This window comes from Tympanuchus pallidicinctus, unplaced genomic scaffold (genome assembly GCF_026119805.1).
Source record: "Tympanuchus pallidicinctus isolate F22 unplaced genomic scaffold, pur_lepc_1.0 scaffold18, whole genome shotgun sequence".
Classification (NCBI taxonomy): domain Eukaryota; kingdom Metazoa; phylum Chordata; class Aves; order Galliformes; family Phasianidae; genus Tympanuchus; species Tympanuchus pallidicinctus.
Genome location: NW_026294699.1, coordinates 8,871,356 through 8,892,860, shown reverse-complemented (window position 1 = coordinate 8,892,860; position 21,505 = coordinate 8,871,356). Strand labels below are relative to the sequence as shown.

Genomic DNA, 21,505 nt, shown 5'->3' with positions numbered 1-21,505 from the left:
AGTGAAAGAAAGGTCCACTCCTGAACTCACATCTCACTTAAAATGTCCTGGGGTATGAGCTAAGGGAAAACAAAACAACTGTGGGAATAAAAGCAGCTGGTAACTCACGAGGCATAAGAAAGGGCTGGCAAGTGCCCAGCACACTCACCTGTACACTCAAAGTGCACCTTTGCCATCAGTGCCCTGAGCGGTCCTCTGGGAGACAGCTGGCAGGATCCATTGATGGGCGGCTGGTTGGGGAGCAGGTCAATGGAAGCAAACCCTTCCTCCCCTGTTGTGAGGTCTGTGATGTGAAGGGTAAAAGTATAGCCCTCCCCATCCTTCAGTGCCCCTTGTCTCAAGACCAGGTTCATTCCTGTATCACCAGTGGAGGTAGTTTTTTTGTCCAGGATGAGAGACTTGTTTTTAAAGCTGTGCGCTGCCCATCTCTACAGAGATGAAGAAGGGAAAGACAGGAGAGGTTTTGTTTAAATCTGAAGTTATGTCCCTAGAATGTTTTCAGATTGAGTCTCTTATAAAAAGCAACAGATTTCTAGTGGGAGCGTCTGCCAAATTTGCAGTTGATAATTCAGCCTCAGTCTCGTGTGCTACGGCAACAAGAACTGGAACTTTTCCAAAACGTCTGATGGGAATATTTCCACTGTGAGATCTACTGTAGTCTCTGGGATTACATCACCCTCCGACAGAATATTTCATAATACAGAATACAAAACACAGGAAATAAATTAAGTACTCGTGGAGTCTCCATGGGACACCATGTTTTATGTGCTGTAAGCTGAACGTGTCCTGGACAGTTACTGTTAATAGCACAATTGTGATAACAAGAGGACTGCTGAGAGAGCCAGCCAGAAAATGCCATGCAGGTACATGCTTGGCCTGCTGGGAGCAATACAGCTTAGCACACACAATGGGACTTCCACTTCTAAGACCCATTTCACTCAACAGGTTGCAGAGATGATGCTTAGTGGAATCTATAATTAGAGAGCAGAAGGGACTTAGGGAATCAGAACAGACTGAACAACCTCTGCTTGAACAACCAGAATAACGTGTAACACACCAACTAGCAGGGAGAAAAAAATGCTTTACCGATCTCTCTGGTGCCCTTGTGCCCTTGTGCCCCTGTGTAAAAAGAGCTGGTCATTCATGGCCTGGGCTAAGTCAGGACTTGTCCTTAGTAGATGCAGGCAGACACTGATGTAGAAGTGATGGGCTGTGTGTTCCACAGCCTCCAGGCCCCCAGAGCAGACATCTCCACCAGGATGCAGCCAGCACAGCCCTGGGGAAGGGCATGTTCTGACAGCTTGCCAGAGGACCTGGTCGTTCTGCCCTGTCCTGTCTGACTGTCCTCTTCTCCCTGAAGTCTACCAAATGCAAACCAACAACCAGCATTGCTGAGCACTTTACCCCAATCTTGGAGTCATTGTGGCAGTTCTGGCAGGTCCCCTCCAGGTAGACATAGGAGCTTTTGCTTACTTCATAGACAGACTGAGCTTTGCAAGAAACACACTCCAGCGATACAATCGGGACTCCTCCCCTCTTGATAAATACCTGGGAAAGCAAGAGGCTCCATCAGGAGATCAGAGATGCTGGGGGACAAGAATAGAGACATCTAACAAGTAAACAGACATTGCAGCACCTGGTTTTCAAGCAGGAGATGCTCTGCACCAGCCCAGTATGTGCTATGGAAACAGCAGAAAGGGATTCCCAAAGAAATTCATGTCAGACATCACTTTTCTTCCACCACTAATTTTTGAGAGCCACACAGTGCCAAGCTGGGCCAATCTAGAATATTCTAGGTTTACTTTATTTATATTTTTAAATATAACTCATTCTCAAATTGCCCTGAACCCTGCTTGTCCTTTAGGGTGGGAAAGATGCTACCTGATGCACTTCGCTGTTCTGACCATCTCTCAACAGCTGTCAGTCCTACAAAGAAGGGATCTGTGTTGCAGCTTGGAGAAATGTAAACAGGAGGAGAAGAGCCTCCATTTTAGTGCACATTGAACATATGGTGAGCACCAGCTCCAGGAAGCAACTGCAACTCTCCTTTGTTTTCTGTTGGCCAAACTCTTGGCCTCATCTCTGCAGCTATGCAGTGCCTGCCCTGACGGACTTCACCTTTGTGCAGAGCACCCAGGAGCACGAGTGCTCTGCACCATAAGGTGAATATATCATGGAAACACCTGCACCTGTCTCTGCCATGGGTCCCGGAAAGGCTGTTACGTGGGAAGCATCTACAGCCCAGAATAAGAGAGGGCTGAGGGCAAGCCAGAGAGCGTGAGTTTGCAGAGGACATTCTTTGCTGTGCAAAGCCAGCACCTGCTCCCTCCAGGATGGCCACAGAGGCCACCTTCCCAGTTTCTGCTCTGATCTATGGAGCTTGGTGTTGAAGTACATGCTGCATCCCATGTCTTGACCCCTGAGCTCTTGATTGCTTTGTGTAAGCATTTCTGACACTATTCGTATCCCTGAGAAACAGAAACAATGGCAAAATCAGCTAGATGCAACTTCCACCATGCATCAAATGCTTTTTGCTCCGCGGATGGAAGAGCCAACTTCTCCAGAGAGCTGGGGCTAACATCCCCATTCTTTGCCTAAAGTCATTTGATCCCCTAGGAAACGGGGCCATCCAGCATGGGACAGAACCCTCTTCCCCAGCATAATGAACATTCCAAAGTCAAAGAAAGACAGTAATTAAGACATTACTCAGTATGGCAACTTTTAAAAGGGAATAAATATTCCACAGCACTGAGCCCGAGTGCATCGAAGCTTCATTCATTCCTACGGTATTCGCAAATTTCCTATTAAACTGGAATCATTGTTTTGCACTCATGCATGGAAACCAGATAGTACGGAATGTCCTTGAAAGACTATCAATTCAATTTTTTTCTTTTTATCCTCCAGCTTTGGTTTAAAACCCAGGCAGTAAGAATTTCCACTTTCAGACTAACTATATCTCTAATTGCCAAACACACCATGATGAATGTTACTGACATAAACCATAGCTGCTGTCGGACTGCAGATGCATTCAGTGTTAGGTTTAATTTGACATAAACAACGTGCACTTAAGAAATCCTCCCTTAATAACATCCAGAAGGACAGTGAAATTAAGGATTAGCATTTAGGAAGCAAAAATCAGGGAAGAGCTTGGTAATCTTCACATGAAGAGGTCAGGACTGCGTATAGCAGTGGAACAACTACTGACCACGGGATCTTTTGTGTTCTCCCAGAGCAGACGTGTTGCTGCAGACCCCTGCTCCCAGGAACTGCAGCCAGCTCAGGGCTGGGCCATGAACACCAGGGCTGTACAGTGAGACTAACCCAAGGTCTGCAGGAAGGAACAACAGGGACTTGGCAAGACAAGAAAAAAGTGCTGCGTAAGGTGAATATATCATGGAAACATCTGCACCTGTCTCTGCCAATGACCAGGACAGGATTGCTTTCGTAGCCCCAGCAATGCCCTAAATTCAATTTCCCCTGCATCTCTGAGGCACTCCAGTGCCTTCCGGAGCACTGAGCTGAACTGGAACTGCCCCTGGGATCAGGCTGGGAAAGCAGCAAATGGGCACACACAGGCAGAAAGCAACAGAGTTTTGTGATACGTACGGTTTGATTTGTTGCCTCGGGATTCATACCCTCCTTCCAGACAGTGAGGTTGAAAGTATACTCCACATCTGCTTCTAATACAGCTTTGGGAATTGTGACATTTCCTCCCTTGGCACTGAAATTCAGAGAGCACCCTGCAGCCGAGCTCTGCTTGCAAGGAGAAAAGAACTTTCAAACCCTCCTTGATATGGGTGTACATCGGGTTAGTCCACAGCCAAAACATTCAGGTCCACACCAAGCCCAGTTACCATCACAAAGCTTTCTGTGCAATGCCACCACCAGGGTGGGACACACGGGGTGGTGTGTGAATGACAAAGCGCATTAACCCACTCTTCAGGTTAGTATGAACACTCCTGCATTGCTTCCAAGTTTCAGATTCTTAATTTATTAGCAACTGACTCTTCCATCAAATACTTCATAAACATTGCTAAACAACACAAATTAAACTTGAAAGTCTCATCCACACATATTTCACATATTTTCACTTTGTAAAGATAGAAAACAATAATCTTGTCCAAGGAAAATAATCTTGCATTCAGTTAAAATATTCTCCCGATGAGAATCGCCCATGCAAACATGAAGGGCACAACTCCCCTGCCCCTTATCCACTACAGCATCACATCATCTCAGTGTGAGGGTGACAGGCACGATGTTTTGGCTTGTGCCTACTCCTTTAAAGTCTAAGTGTTGCTATCAGACATCTAACTGTTCACAGAAAAGAGACCAGAGTCCTCCACCCTTTGGACAGCAGTCAGCAGCTCTGTGATTCCTTCAGGTTATGGAAGATGTTACACTGAACCTGAAGCAGAAGCCAAGAACAAAGGAAGCAGCGAAGTGAATGCCTCTGGCTTCCAGTGCAAATGTTTCTGAAGCACACAGGGAGGGTGTGCAATGCTGAACTACAGTGGGCTGCATTGCACAGCTCCTCACAAAAACTTCTGTACCACTGCTCTGAGCTGGGAATTGGGTAATATTTGCAACCCTTCTTCCCAAGCAGCTTTGTTAAAGATTCTCACAATAGCTCCCATTGACACTATTGACATGCTAACACATATATGCTGAAGCTGACACGCAATCAGAACTCCCAAATGATCACCTCTGTGGCTGTGCAAAAATGCTCTTACCTTGGAGGAGAACGTACAAGACCACTGGTAAAACAACGGAGTCTGTTCACCATCATCCAAGTTTGGGTCATAGGATTTCTCCCCATCCAAGATTAAGTCTTGAGTGTTGGACCATACACGGTATGACCCCCCATCAATGATTGGGACCAGCTTACTCGGTATCATGGTCACATTGGCAAAGATGCTTTTGGACAGTGGAGTATCTCCAAAGGAGACAATGAAGACAAAGCAGTAGCTCCCAACTTCCAGGGCAAGCTTTGGTATAACAAGCTGCGGCCTGTTCACATCAACGTTTGGCAGATGGATCCTGCTGGAGTCATCCAGGTGCAGACAGCTGGGTGCTCGGTATATCTCCCATAGGTGCTCTGTCTGATACTTGATGCATCCCCGCAGGTCGAGCTGTGCCTCTAGGTAATTCCTCTGGGACCGCTTCATCACCACTTGAGGTGGCAAAGCCAGCTCCACCTCTGGCTCCTCACATTCCAGCACCTTGACGGTGACAGTGAGTTGGGCTACGAAGAAGCTGATGAGGTTGGTGGCATTCACCTCCACCAGGTAATCCCCAGGGCTCAGGTAAGAATAGTTGGCCACTGCAACCCTGGTCATTTGAGTGGAAGAGCCGTCCCCAAAGGTCCACAGGAACTCAACACCCCTGCCACTGGGCATCACTGATGCTTCAAACAGCGCTGTCCTATTGACAAAGGCGTTGGAGGCAGTGAGCGAGACTTGGAGTATTGGGTCTTGGACCTGGATGGTTCTGGTGATATTGATACCTCCCAGGTCATTGAAGGCCCTGAGGTGAATCTCAAGCAGCCCTGCAGCTTCTGGAGTGTAGGAAACACTCTCTCCTGCTGCAGTGACCACGGAGCGGCCCTGCTCCTTCCACAGGGAGAACTGCCAGGAGAACAACACCCGAGAGCCGCTCCCCACCTGGGCACTGAAGCTCTTCTCCATACCCGTGGGAATGCCTCGCTCACAGCAGTTTAGGAGCCTGATATCGCGGACGGCCTCCAGAACCGAGATGAGCACCTGAGCATGAGCAATACTGATTTGGTTTTGCACTGTCACTGTCACCAGATAGTCGCCACTCTTGGTGAACTCATGCGTGTACTTGGACCCATTGAGCACTACGGAATAGTCCCCACTTATGCTCACCAGGTAACTCACAGAGGTACCCGACGACATCCTGATCACAAAGGTGACCTGCTCACCTGGCTCTACCACCTTCTTGCTGGCAATAACTTCCAGTCCTTGAATCCTGTCAAGCACAGAGATATTCCTGCTGGCTACAGCCCAGCTGATGTCATTTGATGCATTTAGATAGACTGTGTAAAACCCTGCTGTGGGGAACATGACTGCCACGGACTGGCCTGTCAGTGTGCCATTCGGTACCTCCCAAAGCCACGTCACTTCAGTTCCCTTCTGCAGCTCTCCTTCAAAGACCACAGTGGAGCCTGATGAGACATACCTACAGTCCAGTTCTGCAGTCCCTATACTCAGTTCCTCTATGACCTCCTCTACATAGATACTAATTGTTGCGTTCGTTGAATCCAGCTTGTTTTCTGCTCCAATTACAACCTCCATAGTTCCAGGGCTTTGGAAGGAATGTATGATAAAGGATTCAGATGTAACAGGAGAGAAGCCATCCTCCAGGTACCAAATATACACGATACCAGTGCCGCTGGTTACGGTGGCACTAATGTTAACAGATGTATTAACAGCAACTGGGTTGGGGAAGGCATATGGCTTTAGAAGACCAAGGTTTTCAATGAATTCCAACGTCTTGTTGGCAGTTGCGCATCCCAGCATGTTAGTAGCTTTCAGATAGACAGTGTAGTTTCCGGCTTCTAAGACATTCAAGGAGAAGGTTTTCCCAGTGGATGTCTGCACAGCATTGCCGTCTTTTTGGGCTATCCAGCTATAAGAAATGTTTGTTCCCTCTCTCACTACCGCATGCAGATGGAGTGTTTTGTTAGTTGGGAAATAGAGATCCTCCACCAGGTCACTGCTAACCACCTGCAGGCCTTCAATCTGTTCCAAGACGTAGACGTAGATACTGTCCTGCAATGAGCTGATCTCATTCTCTGCAGTCACAATGACATTGAATGTGCCCACGGAGCGGAAGGTGTAGGAAATTGTGGAGGAGCCTTGGATAGGAGTGCACCGGTCACAGAGGATCCAAGAGTAGCGGATGGCACTGCCAGCTGCAAGCGTGGCCACAAAACTCACTGAACCATTTAAAGGCACAATTGTCCTGCTGGCATTGATGGTAATCCCATGTAGCCGATGTTTCACTGTGACGTCCATCCTGGTTTCATTAGTGCTCACATCATTCTGGCCTGTCACACTAATAGTGTAATGGCCAGTATTGTTGTAGGAGTGGGTAGTGATCTGACCAGGCTGGGTAATGCCATCTCCAAAGTCCCAAAAGTAATTCACTTTGGTTCCATTCATGCTGGCAGAGAACAGGTAGATCTGGTTCAGCTCTAAAACCTTCGTCCCGTTATATTCAATCTTTGCTACCCCAACTGGCTCCTGGACTTCCACAAACGCCGTGTCATTGTTGAAAGAGACATTGTTGGAGACGGTCACTGTAACCAGGAAGACCCCTGTGCTCTTGTAGTTGTAACTCACTTCAGTTCCACTCGACCTAGTGGACTCATTGTTGCCAAAATCCCAGCGGTATCGGTACTGGTAGAGGGGCATAGCACTGACCTGAAAGCTGCACTCCTCACCAAGCCTCACAAACTGCTTGGAAGGGAGGAGCGTGACATTGACTATCTCTGGCTCCACACAGACACTGGTGAAATAATGAGCCTTGTTAAACCTGCTTGAGAGAGTCAGGGACAAGGGGAATGTTCCACTTCGTGTGAAGTTGTGCATCACTACAGGGTCCCCGCTGATCGTGACATTGGATGAGCCATCCCCAAAGGTCCAATCAAAGATGTATTCAGTGGGATTCCCCGTCACGTATGCAGTGAGCTGCACATCTGGGTGCTCAAGAATGCAAGAAGTAGGGTCTATTTTGAGTACTTCCAGGACAAATATCCAAACAGGAACAGTTTGGGAGACAGAGTTCACAGGATTCACAGCTGTCACGTTCACAGTGCAGTTGATGTCCTTTGTGTACACGTGTTCCACCACTGGCACCTGACTCCTCAGCACCGTCCCATCCCCCATATCAAATATCCAGCTGATACTGTCTCCAGTCTGCACTGAAGCATTAAGGGTTACAGTTGCACCCACCTCTGCCACCTCATCTGCTGAAACATGGAGCCCAGTTATCTCTTCAAACACCTGGTAACACTCAACTGTCTCCACGCTGCTTACGGTGTTGTTTGCTGACACAGTGATATTATATACCCCCCTGCTGGAGTAGCTGTATGTCACTGTAGACTGGCTCTCTGTCACCAGTGAGGACCCGTCCCCGAAGTCCCAGGTGTACAAGACACCATAGGGAGATGGCAGTGGAATGGCTCTGAAAGTGACTGAACGGTTTACAACTAAAACATCCTTCACTGTTTCTATTTGCACATCAACCAAATAACTGTGGACGCTAACTGGGGTCAAGCAGGTGAGGTTCTCAAACTGATTTGACACTTGAACCACCAGGATGTAATCACCTGCACGGGAAAAGAACAGAAAAAGAACAGTGATGAGAGCAGTGCTCGTGCAACAGCATTTTCAATGCCGCAGCAGAATGGGAATGTGATGGGCAGTTCCAGGGAGATGCTCTGTTCCTGCACCACACACCCTCTGCTTCCCTCCTCTGTTCCAGGACAAGCAGGAAACACCAGGCCATGCAATGTGGCAGTTTGCTCAGGAACAACGTAATGACTTCAAAGCTACTGTTTTATTTGAAGATGCCTTGTGACGTATTGAAACAAAAACATTTGAGTTCTTTCTTCCCTAAAGAACCAGCCGGAGCATACCTGGGTATTCATAGATGTGTGACACATTGTGCTCAATTATAACCTCGTGGACACTGGGATCAGGAACAAGGAAAGACTTGTTGTAGGGAGGTGTGAACTGGTATGTCTCCTGGATGCCATCTCCAAAATCCCACCTGAAGAAACATACAGACCACGTTGCACTACACCACAAAAGCCCCAGGCCTGAGTCTTTCAGGCATTAGGTGAGGGTTTTCAGAAAAAAACACAGCAAGTGTAACGCCAAATATCAAAGAAGTAGCTATGCCAATGCTGCAGAGCCATGGCTGTCAGAGGAGCACGGCACTGCTAAAAAGAAGAGATAGTGAATATTGAAGCAACATAGAAATCCTTTAAAAGAAAATTATTTCAGGCTTCAAGTACAGTTCCCAACCAGTGAGACTGAATCAGATTTCCAGGAACTACCTAGACAGCAGATGAAGAAATGGACATTTGAAATCAACTATCCCAGGGAGAAGAAATAACACAGGAAAGCTGGTAAGCCATGCACAGCAAGATCCTACATTCAGGCAACTTGCAAAGGACTCACAGGAACATAGCATCCACAGCTGAATCAACCTGAACTCTTGCTGTAAACTCCACGGTGCTGTTCTGAGGGAGGACCGGTGGGATGCCCAACACAGTCAGGTTCTTCATCTTATTCATCATCTCCACTGTGACATTGTAGTTGACTGTAAAGTTACTGACGTGGTTGGAGGCGGTGAGCTGGGGAGGACAGTGGGACAAAGAACGCACTTGGAATCTCCTTGCCATGATGCCCTCTCCTCAGAGTGGGGCTTCACCGCGTGGAAGAGATCCCCCCAGGCAGGCAGCAGGTTAGGCCAGAGAAGAGTAGCCTGTGGGACAGGGAGGCAGAAGCAATAGCCTGAAAGGCTCTGGAAAGCAGCATAGACTGGAAGGTCACCTATCTGGCAAAGCCACCTCTTGCTAGACCCACACTTTTGATGCTATACTAGTCCAAGGAAGGACTTGTCAGCATAGTGCAGTACGCAGAAAATTAGTGCAAATGTGCCTTCGGAGCTAGGGCTGGTGTCTCTTCAGCCACTACTCACAAACATATTAAGCAGCCTTTAGCCAAACCAAGACTTTGCATGGCAGTAAGTAGCAAGAACCAGAAAGGTGTTCTGGCCAGAGATAAACTCCTGTTCCACAGGAGACACTTTCCTCTGTCTAGACTTTTTGCTCTATCCTTCTTCTGGTGTTCCTGACTGCACTAGAAGAAAGTGGACAGGACAGACACCAGAAGAGCTCGTGGCAGAAGCTCTGTCTTGGCTATGAAGATCTTACATTTGAATTCTACCCCTGCATGGTTCAGCATGCGCATCTCCTGCTGTGGGGCTTACTGCCTCATGCTTACCGGGAAGGAATAAGGACAGATGTTCAGTGATCAGAAAGGAGAAGATGGAGAAAAAAAGGAGAAGGCAAAGGTAAGAAAGACGGAGAAGTCAGCAGGAAAGGAAGCCATAAGAAGAAACTTAGTATGTGCATTTGCAAGGAAGAGCAGATGAGCTTGTTAGGAGCACAGTGAAAATCTCCTCAACTCAACTGGAGCACACGGCATGGACCTGCACTACTGACAGCTCCTGACTGGGACAGGCTGTCTGCAGAAAGCTCTGCTGCCTTCTCTCCCTGCTCCTTTTCCTGCTTAGCTTGTGGGATGAAATGGAAATCCAGGATTAAAATGGTATTATGGTATTTCGGCTTACCGAAAGCTTGTACACAGCTGGGCTTTGGTAGATAACGTTGAAGACAACATTGTAAAAAGTGAAAGATGGTTTATCATCTACCGTCCATCGGAAAGTCACATCTGACCCGGCTTCCATCACAGGGACATAGCTCTGAAAGGCATGAGGACATTTTATACTAGTGCAAGGGAAAAGCATGCACACTGCTTCCCAGATCTCCAGATGGACTGGAGAAGGAGCAGAGCCAGACTGGGAGGCATCACACACCCATAAGACAGTGCTCTCAGAGCATGACACAGGTGCAGGATCACCTGTGGCTTTGCCACTGACAGAGCAATGCAGATCCCGACTCCATAAACCAAAAACAAAGCTGGGAGCAAAAGCTGTATTTCCCACATCCTAGTGCTCTGCTCTTCTGATCAGGTCTCTTTCTTACTGGCTAGAAAACCTTCTGAAATCTTTGCAGAAATAGCTCAGCTTTACCTACACCTGCAAACTCAATCTCTGCCCCTAGTCCATAGATGCTGCCTGTCCCTAAAGCAAAAATAGTTGCCTTGCACCAAACAGTGCCTTACTCCTACAGTGCCTCCTGAGCAGGGAGTGTGAGACTTAACAGGAATTGCAGGCACAGAGTTCTGCCATAAGCAGCCAGAAACTGAACACAGTGCTTCACAGATAATGACGGGCAGTTTTTAAACAGGTTCTGAGGGCTTGGCTGTAGTTCTGGGGATGAGGAATTTGAGGCGAAAAAAAGACCGAAGACATCAGAGCAAGTCCAAGCCCCTGATGGATGGATGAAAATGTCTCTAGCTTCCGTCAGCTGGTGTAAAGATTTAGTAGAGCAAATCAAAATGGCTAAAGGAATGAACTACCTTGACAAATCAAAACAAGGTAAGCACTGGCCTCTGATAAATGTATCAGTTTTCCAATCAAATCCCTGGGAAAATGAAAAGCCAGTATTGCCTTTGCCGGAAGCGCTGCCTTACCTCTGAGGGAATTAAAGTGAGCATACAGCTGAGCTGCTTCCCTGCCAGAGAGCATGAGTGGTTTCTGCCACATGCATGTACCAGAGCAGTGCTGACTGCATGGCTCACGAGCCAGCACTTAGCAGCAAGCAGTGCTACGCCCTGACCCCGTGTGGAACAGAGCCTTTGTCCTCCTCTTGAGTCAAACCCACACCACAAGCAGTAAAGGCTAAAAATGACTGAGTAGAAGCACCAGTATCTACTCACCACTCTTGTATTTAGCAGCACTCTGCTCTCAGGGTCTGGGGTGGCCCTCAGCCCACGGATAGGCTGTTCCACTTTTATTGTGATGGTGATGTTCTGGGAGCTGATGGCATTCTCTGCAACAAGTATATGGGTATTTGACCCCTCCTTCAGGCCACTCAAGCTGACCATAGCAAACCAGGTGTCATTGTTCTCTCTGGCACAGTCCGATGTCAGCGGTGCAATAGTCAGTGGGCAGGCCCCTTCAAAGGGGAAGGTGTGGTTTTCTCCCAGCCAGCGTGCCGTTGCATTCATTCCTGAGGAGATTTTGACCACCAGGGTGATGTGGTCGGACGGTACATACACCTTACCACCTTGAGGAACTGGGTGAACAACACGCAGACCTGAAACCTGGGAAGCAACCCAGAAATTGCATGACAGATTGGCACTGAAGATCCCATTGTCCACGCTGGCGCTGACTGTGTAAAGTCCTGGATGCGCTAGCCCTGCGTTCTGGGGGTTGATTATTGGGACCAGCTGCTCCTTGGCATAGAGAACTCGGAGAGAGCAAACAGTGTTATGGATCCAGGTGGCACCGATGGAGCTGGCAGGGAGGTCAAGTGCCCAATCCGAAGAGTTTGTTCTAAAAAAATTGGTTCTGAAAGGGGACGTGGTACTTGGTTGGCACTGGAGGAATGAGCCCACGCCTGCATTGTGCTGGATACTCAAGACATCCATGGCCCTCACAAAAACATCATCTTTGCTGAATGTGACCTGCAGGGAGAGGAGACATTTTCGGTTTGCTGCATGAACTTCAGAGCACTCAGCACCCAACTCTTGCCTGGGCAAAGCTGGATCTACTGCCAAGAGGAAACTCACAGAAAAGCCACAGATCCAAACACTGCATGCAGAAACAATTCACCCTTCTGCTCTCCTTGGCCACTTTGAACCAAGTGTTCTAACATGGAAGACAGCTTTATGCTCTATCTCCACTTCTCAAGTGCAATGGGAATAGCCCAGAGCATCTGCACAGTCTTTTGCCTAACTGTACTATTGTTGTTACCACAGGGAGTTTGCAGCTTACAGAAAAGAAGACAGAAAGTGGTGGCATGAGCTCTGTGCCAGGCCTGCTAAGTATTCCCTGGGTAAGCCATTTCATCTGAATGGACTTCAGCTTCTCCATCTGCAGACTGGGATAAATTCTTAATTTGCCCAAAGCATTCAGAGAAAACTGCCCCACCTACTCACTAGTTACAGCAGCTAATAAAGACTGACCAGATAAGGGGAAGAAGGGCCAGCTGGTATTGTAAAGAGAAATTCCTTGATGAGTTCGTAGCTGAGCTGGCTGCCATTGTGCTGAGGGGATGCAGGAATAGGGCTGCTGGCAAAAGAACTGTTGATACACTCCGTTGCGTTGCAGCAGTTGTTTGCTGATGAGCACAAATTAGTCAAATGACACCACTGGAAGCCAGAAGGACATTCAACTAGAGTATAGTTCCCATCGTCCTGTGAAGTAGGAGATGGTTCTGTAGCATTTTGTCCCTCCTGGTACTCTGGAAGAGGTGAAGAGAAAGCAAAGATTACCATTTTAACAGGCAATACTTATAGTGCAATTCTATTCAGCTCCAAATTCACCATATTCTTCTCCCTGTGACTGATGATGACTTCATCATTAATACTGCAACTGCAATGCATCATGGTGCTATGCAAGTCAGAAGAGTCCAGTTTTACTGGAAAATTTCACAAAGGCACAGAGTTTGTTAAAAACAAAGTTAGTCTCTTTTCCAGGGAGAATGCGCCAATTTGCAATCTAAGAGAGATCTGTGTTCAAGTGAAAGCTAGTCCAAGCAAAAGCAGAGCTGGCTTTGACGTTGAAAACACATTAAGTAACTTTTCTTAAATTACTGTTTCCATGTTAAAGTATCAGTGTCAAAAAATACCCTTTTGTAACCAGCCAACTATATGGCTATAGCAAAAAATCTGCAGCAAAATTAATTGTTGCCAAAACTGTGAGTATTGAGCTGTTGTACAAGGAATACAAGGCTTATTAGATCATCTCATCAATCAGGAACAAATGGACTCAAGAAAATATTCTTCCTCATTAACCTGTGGGGCCAGATGGACCAGAACACATTCCCTTTAGATGTATTATGTCCTCCCAAAGCATAGAAGTATAGCTCAGAAGGTTAATTTCCTTCTACACACGTTTCAAACACTCTCATTATTCTTGATGCGTGGAGACAGGTAACATTGCCATAAGGAACTACTTGGGATCTTTGTGGGAAAGAAGTATCATTCTTAAGTTGCAGGTGCTGGTCAGCTTAAACTAAACAGAGAAACACAAGGTCCTGTATTTCTATAGCTATCATCTCTGCATTTAATGTCTGATTCAAACATTCTGCTTTAAGTCGGAGCTGGTGGACAAACGTGCCTGAAACTGTTGTCACACAAAGGCCCAGGAGAGCAGGAGAAGCTAATTAGTGATAGCCACGAGGAAAACTGGATATAACCCAGAGCTTCTGAAGAAGAAAAGTGTTCCTCTGTTTTAAGATTTCAGTCACAGAAGCAATGGGAGAGGAGACACTTCCAGCTATGCACTCAGCTAGCAGCCAAGGGGAATTTGTCCCTCTGTACCAACACTGTCACAGATGCAGGTCACAAATCTGCAATCCCCACTGTTAACCCACCTAGACTAACCAGACTATCATAACTGACGAAGAGTCATTATTTAGTTGCATACTGGTCATGAACCATCAGCCATTCACAGTTCATTACTTTTCTAGGACCACCTCTCCATCCAGAAACCTCTTCTTCAGCTGTGCTGATTGGCTGCAACAGAACAGCTTTGATCTCTGGCTTTGTTCCACGCAATTGTGGCTCTGTCCCTTTCTAAACTGTCAGGTTGATGTAAAGCTCATCCACTCAGCTTCTCCCCCTGTTCAGTTCTCCAGGACACCTACTTCTAAAAAGCAACCTCAGGCTGTCCAACTACACCCACAGATTCTGCACTTGAGACTCTTCAAAACACAGAACCAAATCTCTAATCCTTTAAGGCTTCAAAGTTTTTGCTTACAGACAGAGCCACACACATTCAGATTGACATGGCCCTCAGAGCACCTGCTCTAACGATACCAAAAGCATTAAGAAGAGATGCCTCACCTTTTCCATCCACTGGTCTATGCACCTGAAACCTCATTTGAACGGGCTGATGCAGCTCCTGTGTCACAAACTCCAGGGCAGACAAATATCCATCGTGCCTGAATGCCAGCTCAGGGAACACCATCACCTGCAAAGTAAAGCAAAGCTCTCACCTACCTGCATCTTCCTGGACTCTCCCTGCAGCAGTAGGATGAGTAAATCCTGCTTACCTCCATAGCTTGCAGTGGAGATGACAGCGTATCTTCCATCATGTTTTTTGCAGCCACGTGTGTGTCAAACACAGGGTCTCCCACAAAGAAGTTTTCAGCATTTAAGAGAACTCCTGTTTGCAAAGGAAGTATTTGAAGAAAGCCCATGAGACTCACTAGGGCCTGAAGCTATCCTCCCCATGATGCTCATGTTTGTTCATTCCACACAACAGAGCTAAAGCAGGGCTTGGTCCACTCAAAAACCTGTAACTAGAACTTTAATAGAGAAGCAATTGCTGTAATGCTGCAAATACCATCTTCTTACAGGTATAAGCAGCAACTTTAACTACTAGGAGCAATGCCAACACCCCATAATTTGCTTTCAGTGCACTCCCCATATCCCCTGTCCCCCTGGACCTCATGGGAAATGTGGTCAGGGCCAGCTGGTTTCCATCACTGGCGAACAGCTCTGGTTCCATCACAGTCAGGTCAGGTTCTGGGGACTGAGCACAACCAGCTGATGCTGTTCCTCACACCAGGGCCAGTGGGCTGTCTTCCCAGATCTGACTTTTCCTTCTTACCTAAATCACACCCTGTATTCACTGTTCTTCCCACTTCTCCTTACTCATGACATCCCCCTGCTGCATTAGAGTTTTTTGGAAGGTGGGAATGTATTTTCCATACACCTTGCTGTACTGGGGAAGTGGTTGCCCAAGATGCAGGAACTGACTTTTCTCCTAACAGCCTCCCTGAAACAGGGTCCTTCTCAAAGCAGTGCAACAGACCACCACTTGCACCATCTATCTCTGGAAACAGCCCTTATACCAAATTGCACAGGGCCAGATGAGGAAAGTAGGTTGATGTTGACCAAAAGGTTAACAGATGCTGATACATCTCTTTTGGCCTTAATTTTAGAGGACCAAAACTGACCCTTTGTTTTAAACCCAACTTCTATTCTTAACTTCTAATTCTTCCAATTCTATTCTTAGCTTCTAATTTTCTATTATTCTGTATCTCCCAAACCAGATTTGGGATGCTGTATACATCTGCACACCATATTATACGCCACTTAAAAGCACACATAATAATCTTCGAGGCCCTACAGTCTCTTAAATCACAATACCCCAACAATCCACAGATTGCAAGATACCACAGAAAGACAGCAGAAGACATCATGGCAGGACGGCAGCTCGGACCTATGCAGCAGCATAGACTCCTCAAATAACAGAGAGACGCTCTTTCCAAAGCTCTGCATCAAAGCTTCACTCCTTTCTCCACTTACACTGATAGTAAAGATTGGGGTGGGCCAAATTCTTCACAATGGGAATATTGAGGTTGCTGCTGGTCCCACTCGACTGGGGCAATGGTTTGGACAAGCATCGCCTCACAGCCCTATTTTTCCATGGCACATGCCAACAGACCTGCCTGCCCACGATGCCAGCTGAGAGCAGGAAAGAAGCAGAGCCCACCTTTTGGCTTGTACTCGCACACATAGCTGTGCTTGGCCATGCACAGGTCTGTGTTACACTGGCCTGTTGGGCCCATCCGGACACAGTGATCAGCATTTGATGGATGGGGTTCTCCTGGAAGCCAGTTCTGACAGCTCTCTATATTAAATCCTTCGCCTCTTTGCTGTGCTTCAGTGCTTGCAAAATCATTGAATCCAATCCAGACATCAAGGCTCCTTCAAAAAAAAAAAAAAAAAAAAAAAAAAAAAAGAAGAAGAAAAAGAAATAAAAAAAGGGGGTGGATTTCAGGAAATCACGAGTATTAGAAAGATCTGGGACAGATGCCATCTATGGTTCTCTATGAAAATAATAATCTTAACAACAGCTCCATCCGGGTGTCACAGGCTGCATTTAAAGGAGTCTTTTAGTTACTAAAAGATTTCAGAATAAATTTTGCCACCAGATGGTACACCGTCCTCCTTTCTACAAACTGACCTCTGATCTACAGGTACAGAAAGCCAACTGCCCTCTGATGTACTGAGGAGAGAGCTGCACCAAAAGGATCTGGATAGAGCCGTCAATGCCAACAGTACAATATGCTACAGTGAAACAGAGCTGGGAAGGAGAAAGAGCTCGTGGGGATCACTGTGCAGCTGATTCAGACCCTTGGAAATCTCTGCTCTTGGTCTTCAGGTTGAGTCACTCCATTCCCAAAGTGCAGGTTGCTCACTCAGGTTACAAGATGACCCAAGGCTCCATCAGCACCACAGAACTCATGACAAACTCGTAAGCACTGATTCATCTCAGCCACAACTGGGACAGCACAGAGTATCAGAGGAGGCTACTGGAACGTGAGAACTGGATGTAAGAGTCATGAGGTTTTGTCTGAGAACTTCCCAGGACTCCTTCCAGTAGCACACATCTGCTTCCTCAGGCTAGAGTAGCTTCTCTCAAGCAACATGATGTTTGTTTGCCCTTATCAAGTCACAGCCTGGTTTCCCCACTCATAAGGATGGGGACTGGAAGGGCTGACAGCAGTTTTCCATAGCTGAGCAAACACAGCACAACACAGATGAGTGGGATTATCTGCAAATTAAGAAGCATCAGCAGGTTAACTTGAACCTCAGGCCCCCTGTTAGAAGAGTAGTTTGTTAAAATAGCCTGCCTGCATTAGAGTTTAAACTGTGACCTTCACAGATACTTTTAAGCCCGCTTTGTTGTGACTTAAGAGGAACGTTATGATTCTAATCAACTGTCTGAAGAAACCTGCATCTTTCAGAAAGCTTTTGTTTCGTTTCTGGAGACCTGTGGAATTTGCCATTGGCCGATTCTCCACTGCAAGTGGAACTAATACCTGGGCAGGATTAAACCTCAGACAGTGCCAGTTATAGGAGCTTCTGCTCAACTTGAGGGACCTTCGATGAAGACATTGGGAGATAATAAACTGCTCAATCACTTCTGAAAGCAGAAATGCAGCAGGGGGCAAGTAGCAGTGGCCAAAACTCTGCAGGGAAAAGAACTCCATATACAAGAGAAACTGCCAGGACCATTTTAGGAAAATGACATGTCCCTTCCACAGTTGGAAACTGGCTGAAACCCAGCAGAGATTCTGGTGGAAAGTGCTGAGTGGTCTTTCATAGCCACAAACAGCCTGGACAACTGTTTCTAATCGCACCCAGCAGAAAGTGAGGCATTTGTTCCACATTAACTTCTGGGGGGAACAGCCTCAGCATGCAACCTTCAGAACCCCCCTGCTTCTTCCCCACAGTCCCTCCTGCATGCTTCAGCCCATTCCACATTGCTGTGCCCCTCTGCTCCGATGCACGCATAGCCTGGTACAGCTGCTCTGGAAGGAGCACACAAGGGAGACAACTGGTGTCTCTACCACTAGACTCATGCCAGATGAAATGATTAATGAGGTCATGCTGAAAAACGACAACAAAAATAGCTGTTCTGTGAATCAGTAGTTTTCATTGCAAATAAGATTAAAAAATAAATAACTGCTGTGCTCTGCTCCCAAACCACTGGCAGAGGATTAGGGAGAATGGCCTAGGAAACCGCCTGCTTGCTGCCATCAGTAAAACCCAATAGAGTTTTTCCTTTTCTAATTCCAGCTATGATCTAAGTGCAAGTAAACAAAAAAAAAAGAAAGAAAAAGGCTGTCTGGATTGCTTCCCATCCTTGCCCCATGGGCTGGCACATTACCTTGCAGAGAGGAACAAGGGGACTCAATGGAGAGGGCAACACCCTTCTTTGAAGGAAGGTGTGGGTGTTCCTCTAAGGAAGGAACGAGCTACCTCCCTTGGGGAAGCAGGATGAGAACAAAGTCTGAGGAGGCCTGAAAGGGGAGAGGGGTTCTCTGCACACCGAGGGGAAAATGGGGTCCCATGAGGGGTGTGGATCTGGAGCACTCTGCTCCTGGAGGAGGAGAGGGGATCAGTTCAGCATGTACTGCTCCTGGGGAAGTCACCAAGCAATAGGAGCAAAGGAGAAAAGAGAGCGGTCCTTGCGGTGCGTGCTCTAATGGGAAACAGACTCCTGCTTCTGCCATTTTCCCACAAGAAACTATGGATTCTTCATGTTCCAAAAACCCGCGGCTTGCTTGATTTGTCTTTTATCACCAGGGAAATCGCATCCTGGAACTGTCTCATTCATGTTTATCTGAATGGATTAATAAAATAAATAGACGAAATAAAGGGGACTGAGAAAGAGAACAACGTGGGGCAGCAGCTGGGAAACAGCTTGGGCGGCTCGTTCTCTTCTGAGGTCTCATGATTTCCTAGTGCTGCAGTCCATCAAAAACCTTGCACGCAACGCCTGATAAATCAGTGCACCGAGTGGCCAGGACAGACTTCTCTTCTCCAAAGCAGGGATCACATTTGTGATCTCAGCACAGAGCTCAGTGCAAAGGGAACAAGGCAAGGACGCACTCTTGGCAAGAAGGGCTGTCAGTTCTCAAGCAGGCCCATTCAAAGACAATATCACAGCAGCTACTCCTTTCACAAGTAATTCCTGGGTCACATTTATTATGTGGCCATCTCCAACCTCTGCACCTGAGTGCGCTGACAAACCTTGCCAGGCCCTACTAGCTTTCCTGTTCATTTTCTCCACATGCTGGTTGGTTGCATAAAGGGCACTTGGAGAAGCCCATATAACCAAAAGCTGATAGTTCTCTGCTGTCTATTTATTAGAGTCCGAGTCCTGATGCGTAACAGATGTTTCTGGGGCCAGAGAGGAGCACTGCTCCTTCTCAGGATGCAAAAGGAGAGGGGAAGTGGTCTGGGCTTCAGGCAGCAATCGTGTGTCCAGGAGGATGTGAGATTCCCAGGCAGGATAACAGTACTGGCTTGTGCTTGGCAAGAGCAGCTGCTAGTCCCATACCATGTCACAGTGTCCCACACCAGATGATCCAGCTGTGACTTTGCTGACCAAGAGAGCTCGTTGTAAGGTCACTTTCCAGCCCTGCCAGACAGCCAAGCACCCTGAGGACACCAGCACCTGTCTCTCTACTATTCAGGCTAAGTCTGCAGATTGTGCTGGACCCTGAGTGGAATGTCTGCTCAGCTCAGCCCTGCCTGCTCCTGGCCCTGCACTGAGCCTGATCAGAGGCACCCACAGGTACTAACACAGACTGCCAGGTGCTCACCAGCAGCAATCCCACAGACACCGGTTCTGACCTCCTATCTTTCTGCCCCTTTCCTCTTCTTTCCTCCACAGCCTCTAAGCAAAGGAGTTAAGCACAGCAAGGACTCTAATCTCCCTATTCCTCCTCTTTGTTCACAGCCTTGCCCTGTGCTGTACCACACTCAGCTTGGACCCACATCTCCTTCCAGCCTGACTGCAGATGGCTGCCTGCTGCTGGGCTCTTCCTTCTCTAGGTTCAAATCCAGAAGCAGGTAAATCTTAACTCTCACTCAAATCTTAACCCTCACTCTCCTCACTTACCTGATAACGTGAGTGACCAGGAAGCTCTGGATCTCGGGACTGCTCACAAAAGCCAGCTCTCCATTGCCATACTCCTGGCAGTGCTGCTGGGCCTCCAGCCATTCAGCCTTCTCCACCACCAGCTGATAGCAGTGATTGTTGCCCGGGAAGACAATGCCATCATGGGGACACATAGGGTGAACTGCTGCATGAGGTAGAAGAACAAAGGCATGATGCTCTTCCTATGGGCCCAGACATTTCAGTCTGGAAAGCAAGACGCCTGTCCTGTCCTTGATGCCACTAAATCCCATTCACTGCTGAACTGTACTATTGACACAGCAAAGCACTGCTTGGTCAGCACAGGCAAAGCACAGGGGTGAAAGGAATGGCCAAAGGAGTCATCCCTTCCTCCTCACCAGGAAGAAACAGAGAGGGTAGCCCCAGGACCCAGAGCCACTCCCTCCCTTGCCCAGCACCCACGGGCCTCCTAGACAACTGTGCTTACCTCTACCAGGCTCTCCAGACTCTGCTGTGATTCCATATAGCACTGTGAGGCCAGTGCCACCTCTGTTGCGGATCCTTACATCCAGACTCTCATTTGTCTTGATCAAGGAAGGGCACTGCAGTTCCAGCTGTTGGGGTGAAGCCACCACTTCAATTTCTGCCTGCACATACGAGACTTTGGTGCCCACAGAGAGGGTGGCAGTGACATTGTATTGCCCAGGTAAGGCATACGTGTGGACAGCTACATTTCCAGTGGTGTTGAGAACCTCTGTTTGGTCCCCAAATTCCCACATTAAAGTGCTGACAGCAATTGGAATACTGACATTGAAAAGCACAGCCTGGTGTAGGCTATACCGGGGCTTGAGTCCTACGAAAGACACAGACAGCTGTGCCTGGAAGGGAAAGTGGATGAGGGATGGGTCACCGCAGGCCTGCCCAGATGAATGCTCAGTGCAAAACAGCAAACAACTGGAAGAAGAGTTTGGTTCGTGGGCAGTACCACACAGACACTGCCCATGGGGGCTGAAACCTCCATATTCCTGGTCTTCAGCATAACAGAGGGCACTGCAGGTCTCCTCAGTGAGGTTCCCAGGGTGAGAAGATGTGAAGAGGATGACAAGCTCAGCCTCACCCGTGTGGTTGCTTGTCAGACACGTAACATATTGAGCTCCTGGAGGAGAGAATAGAAAATTCTTTTGCAAACTGACAC

The 21,505-nt window shown here is 47.6% G+C and overlaps 1 protein-coding gene across 2 annotated transcripts in view; it reads right to left on the bottom strand.

Moving 5' to 3' along the window:
* PKD1 (polycystin 1, transient receptor potential channel interacting) overlaps positions 1–21,505 on the bottom strand; it is an 85,069-nt gene that overhangs the window by 26,405 nt on the left and 37,159 nt on the right. For both annotated transcript variants that reach the window (XM_052680543.1, XM_052680544.1), the window contains 14 exons: positions 20,798–21,466; positions 20,314–20,497; positions 16,390–16,604; positions 14,942–15,054; positions 14,733–14,859; positions 12,849–13,126; positions 11,598–12,347; positions 10,387–10,518; positions 9,210–9,385; positions 8,663–8,796; positions 4,731–8,353; positions 3,607–3,753; positions 1,405–1,548; positions 149–428 (listed from right to left, as the gene is read on the bottom strand). In XM_052680543.1, coding sequence (XP_052536503.1) covers positions 149–428; positions 1,405–1,548; positions 3,607–3,753; positions 4,731–8,353; positions 8,663–8,796; positions 9,210–9,385; positions 10,387–10,518; positions 11,598–12,347; positions 12,849–13,126; positions 14,733–14,859; positions 14,942–15,054; positions 16,390–16,604; positions 20,314–20,497; positions 20,798–21,466 — 6,972 coding nt within the window. The remainder of the gene's footprint in view (positions 1–148; positions 429–1,404; positions 1,549–3,606; positions 3,754–4,730; positions 8,354–8,662; positions 8,797–9,209; positions 9,386–10,386; positions 10,519–11,597; positions 12,348–12,848; positions 13,127–14,732; positions 14,860–14,941; positions 15,055–16,389; positions 16,605–20,313; positions 20,498–20,797; positions 21,467–21,505) is intronic.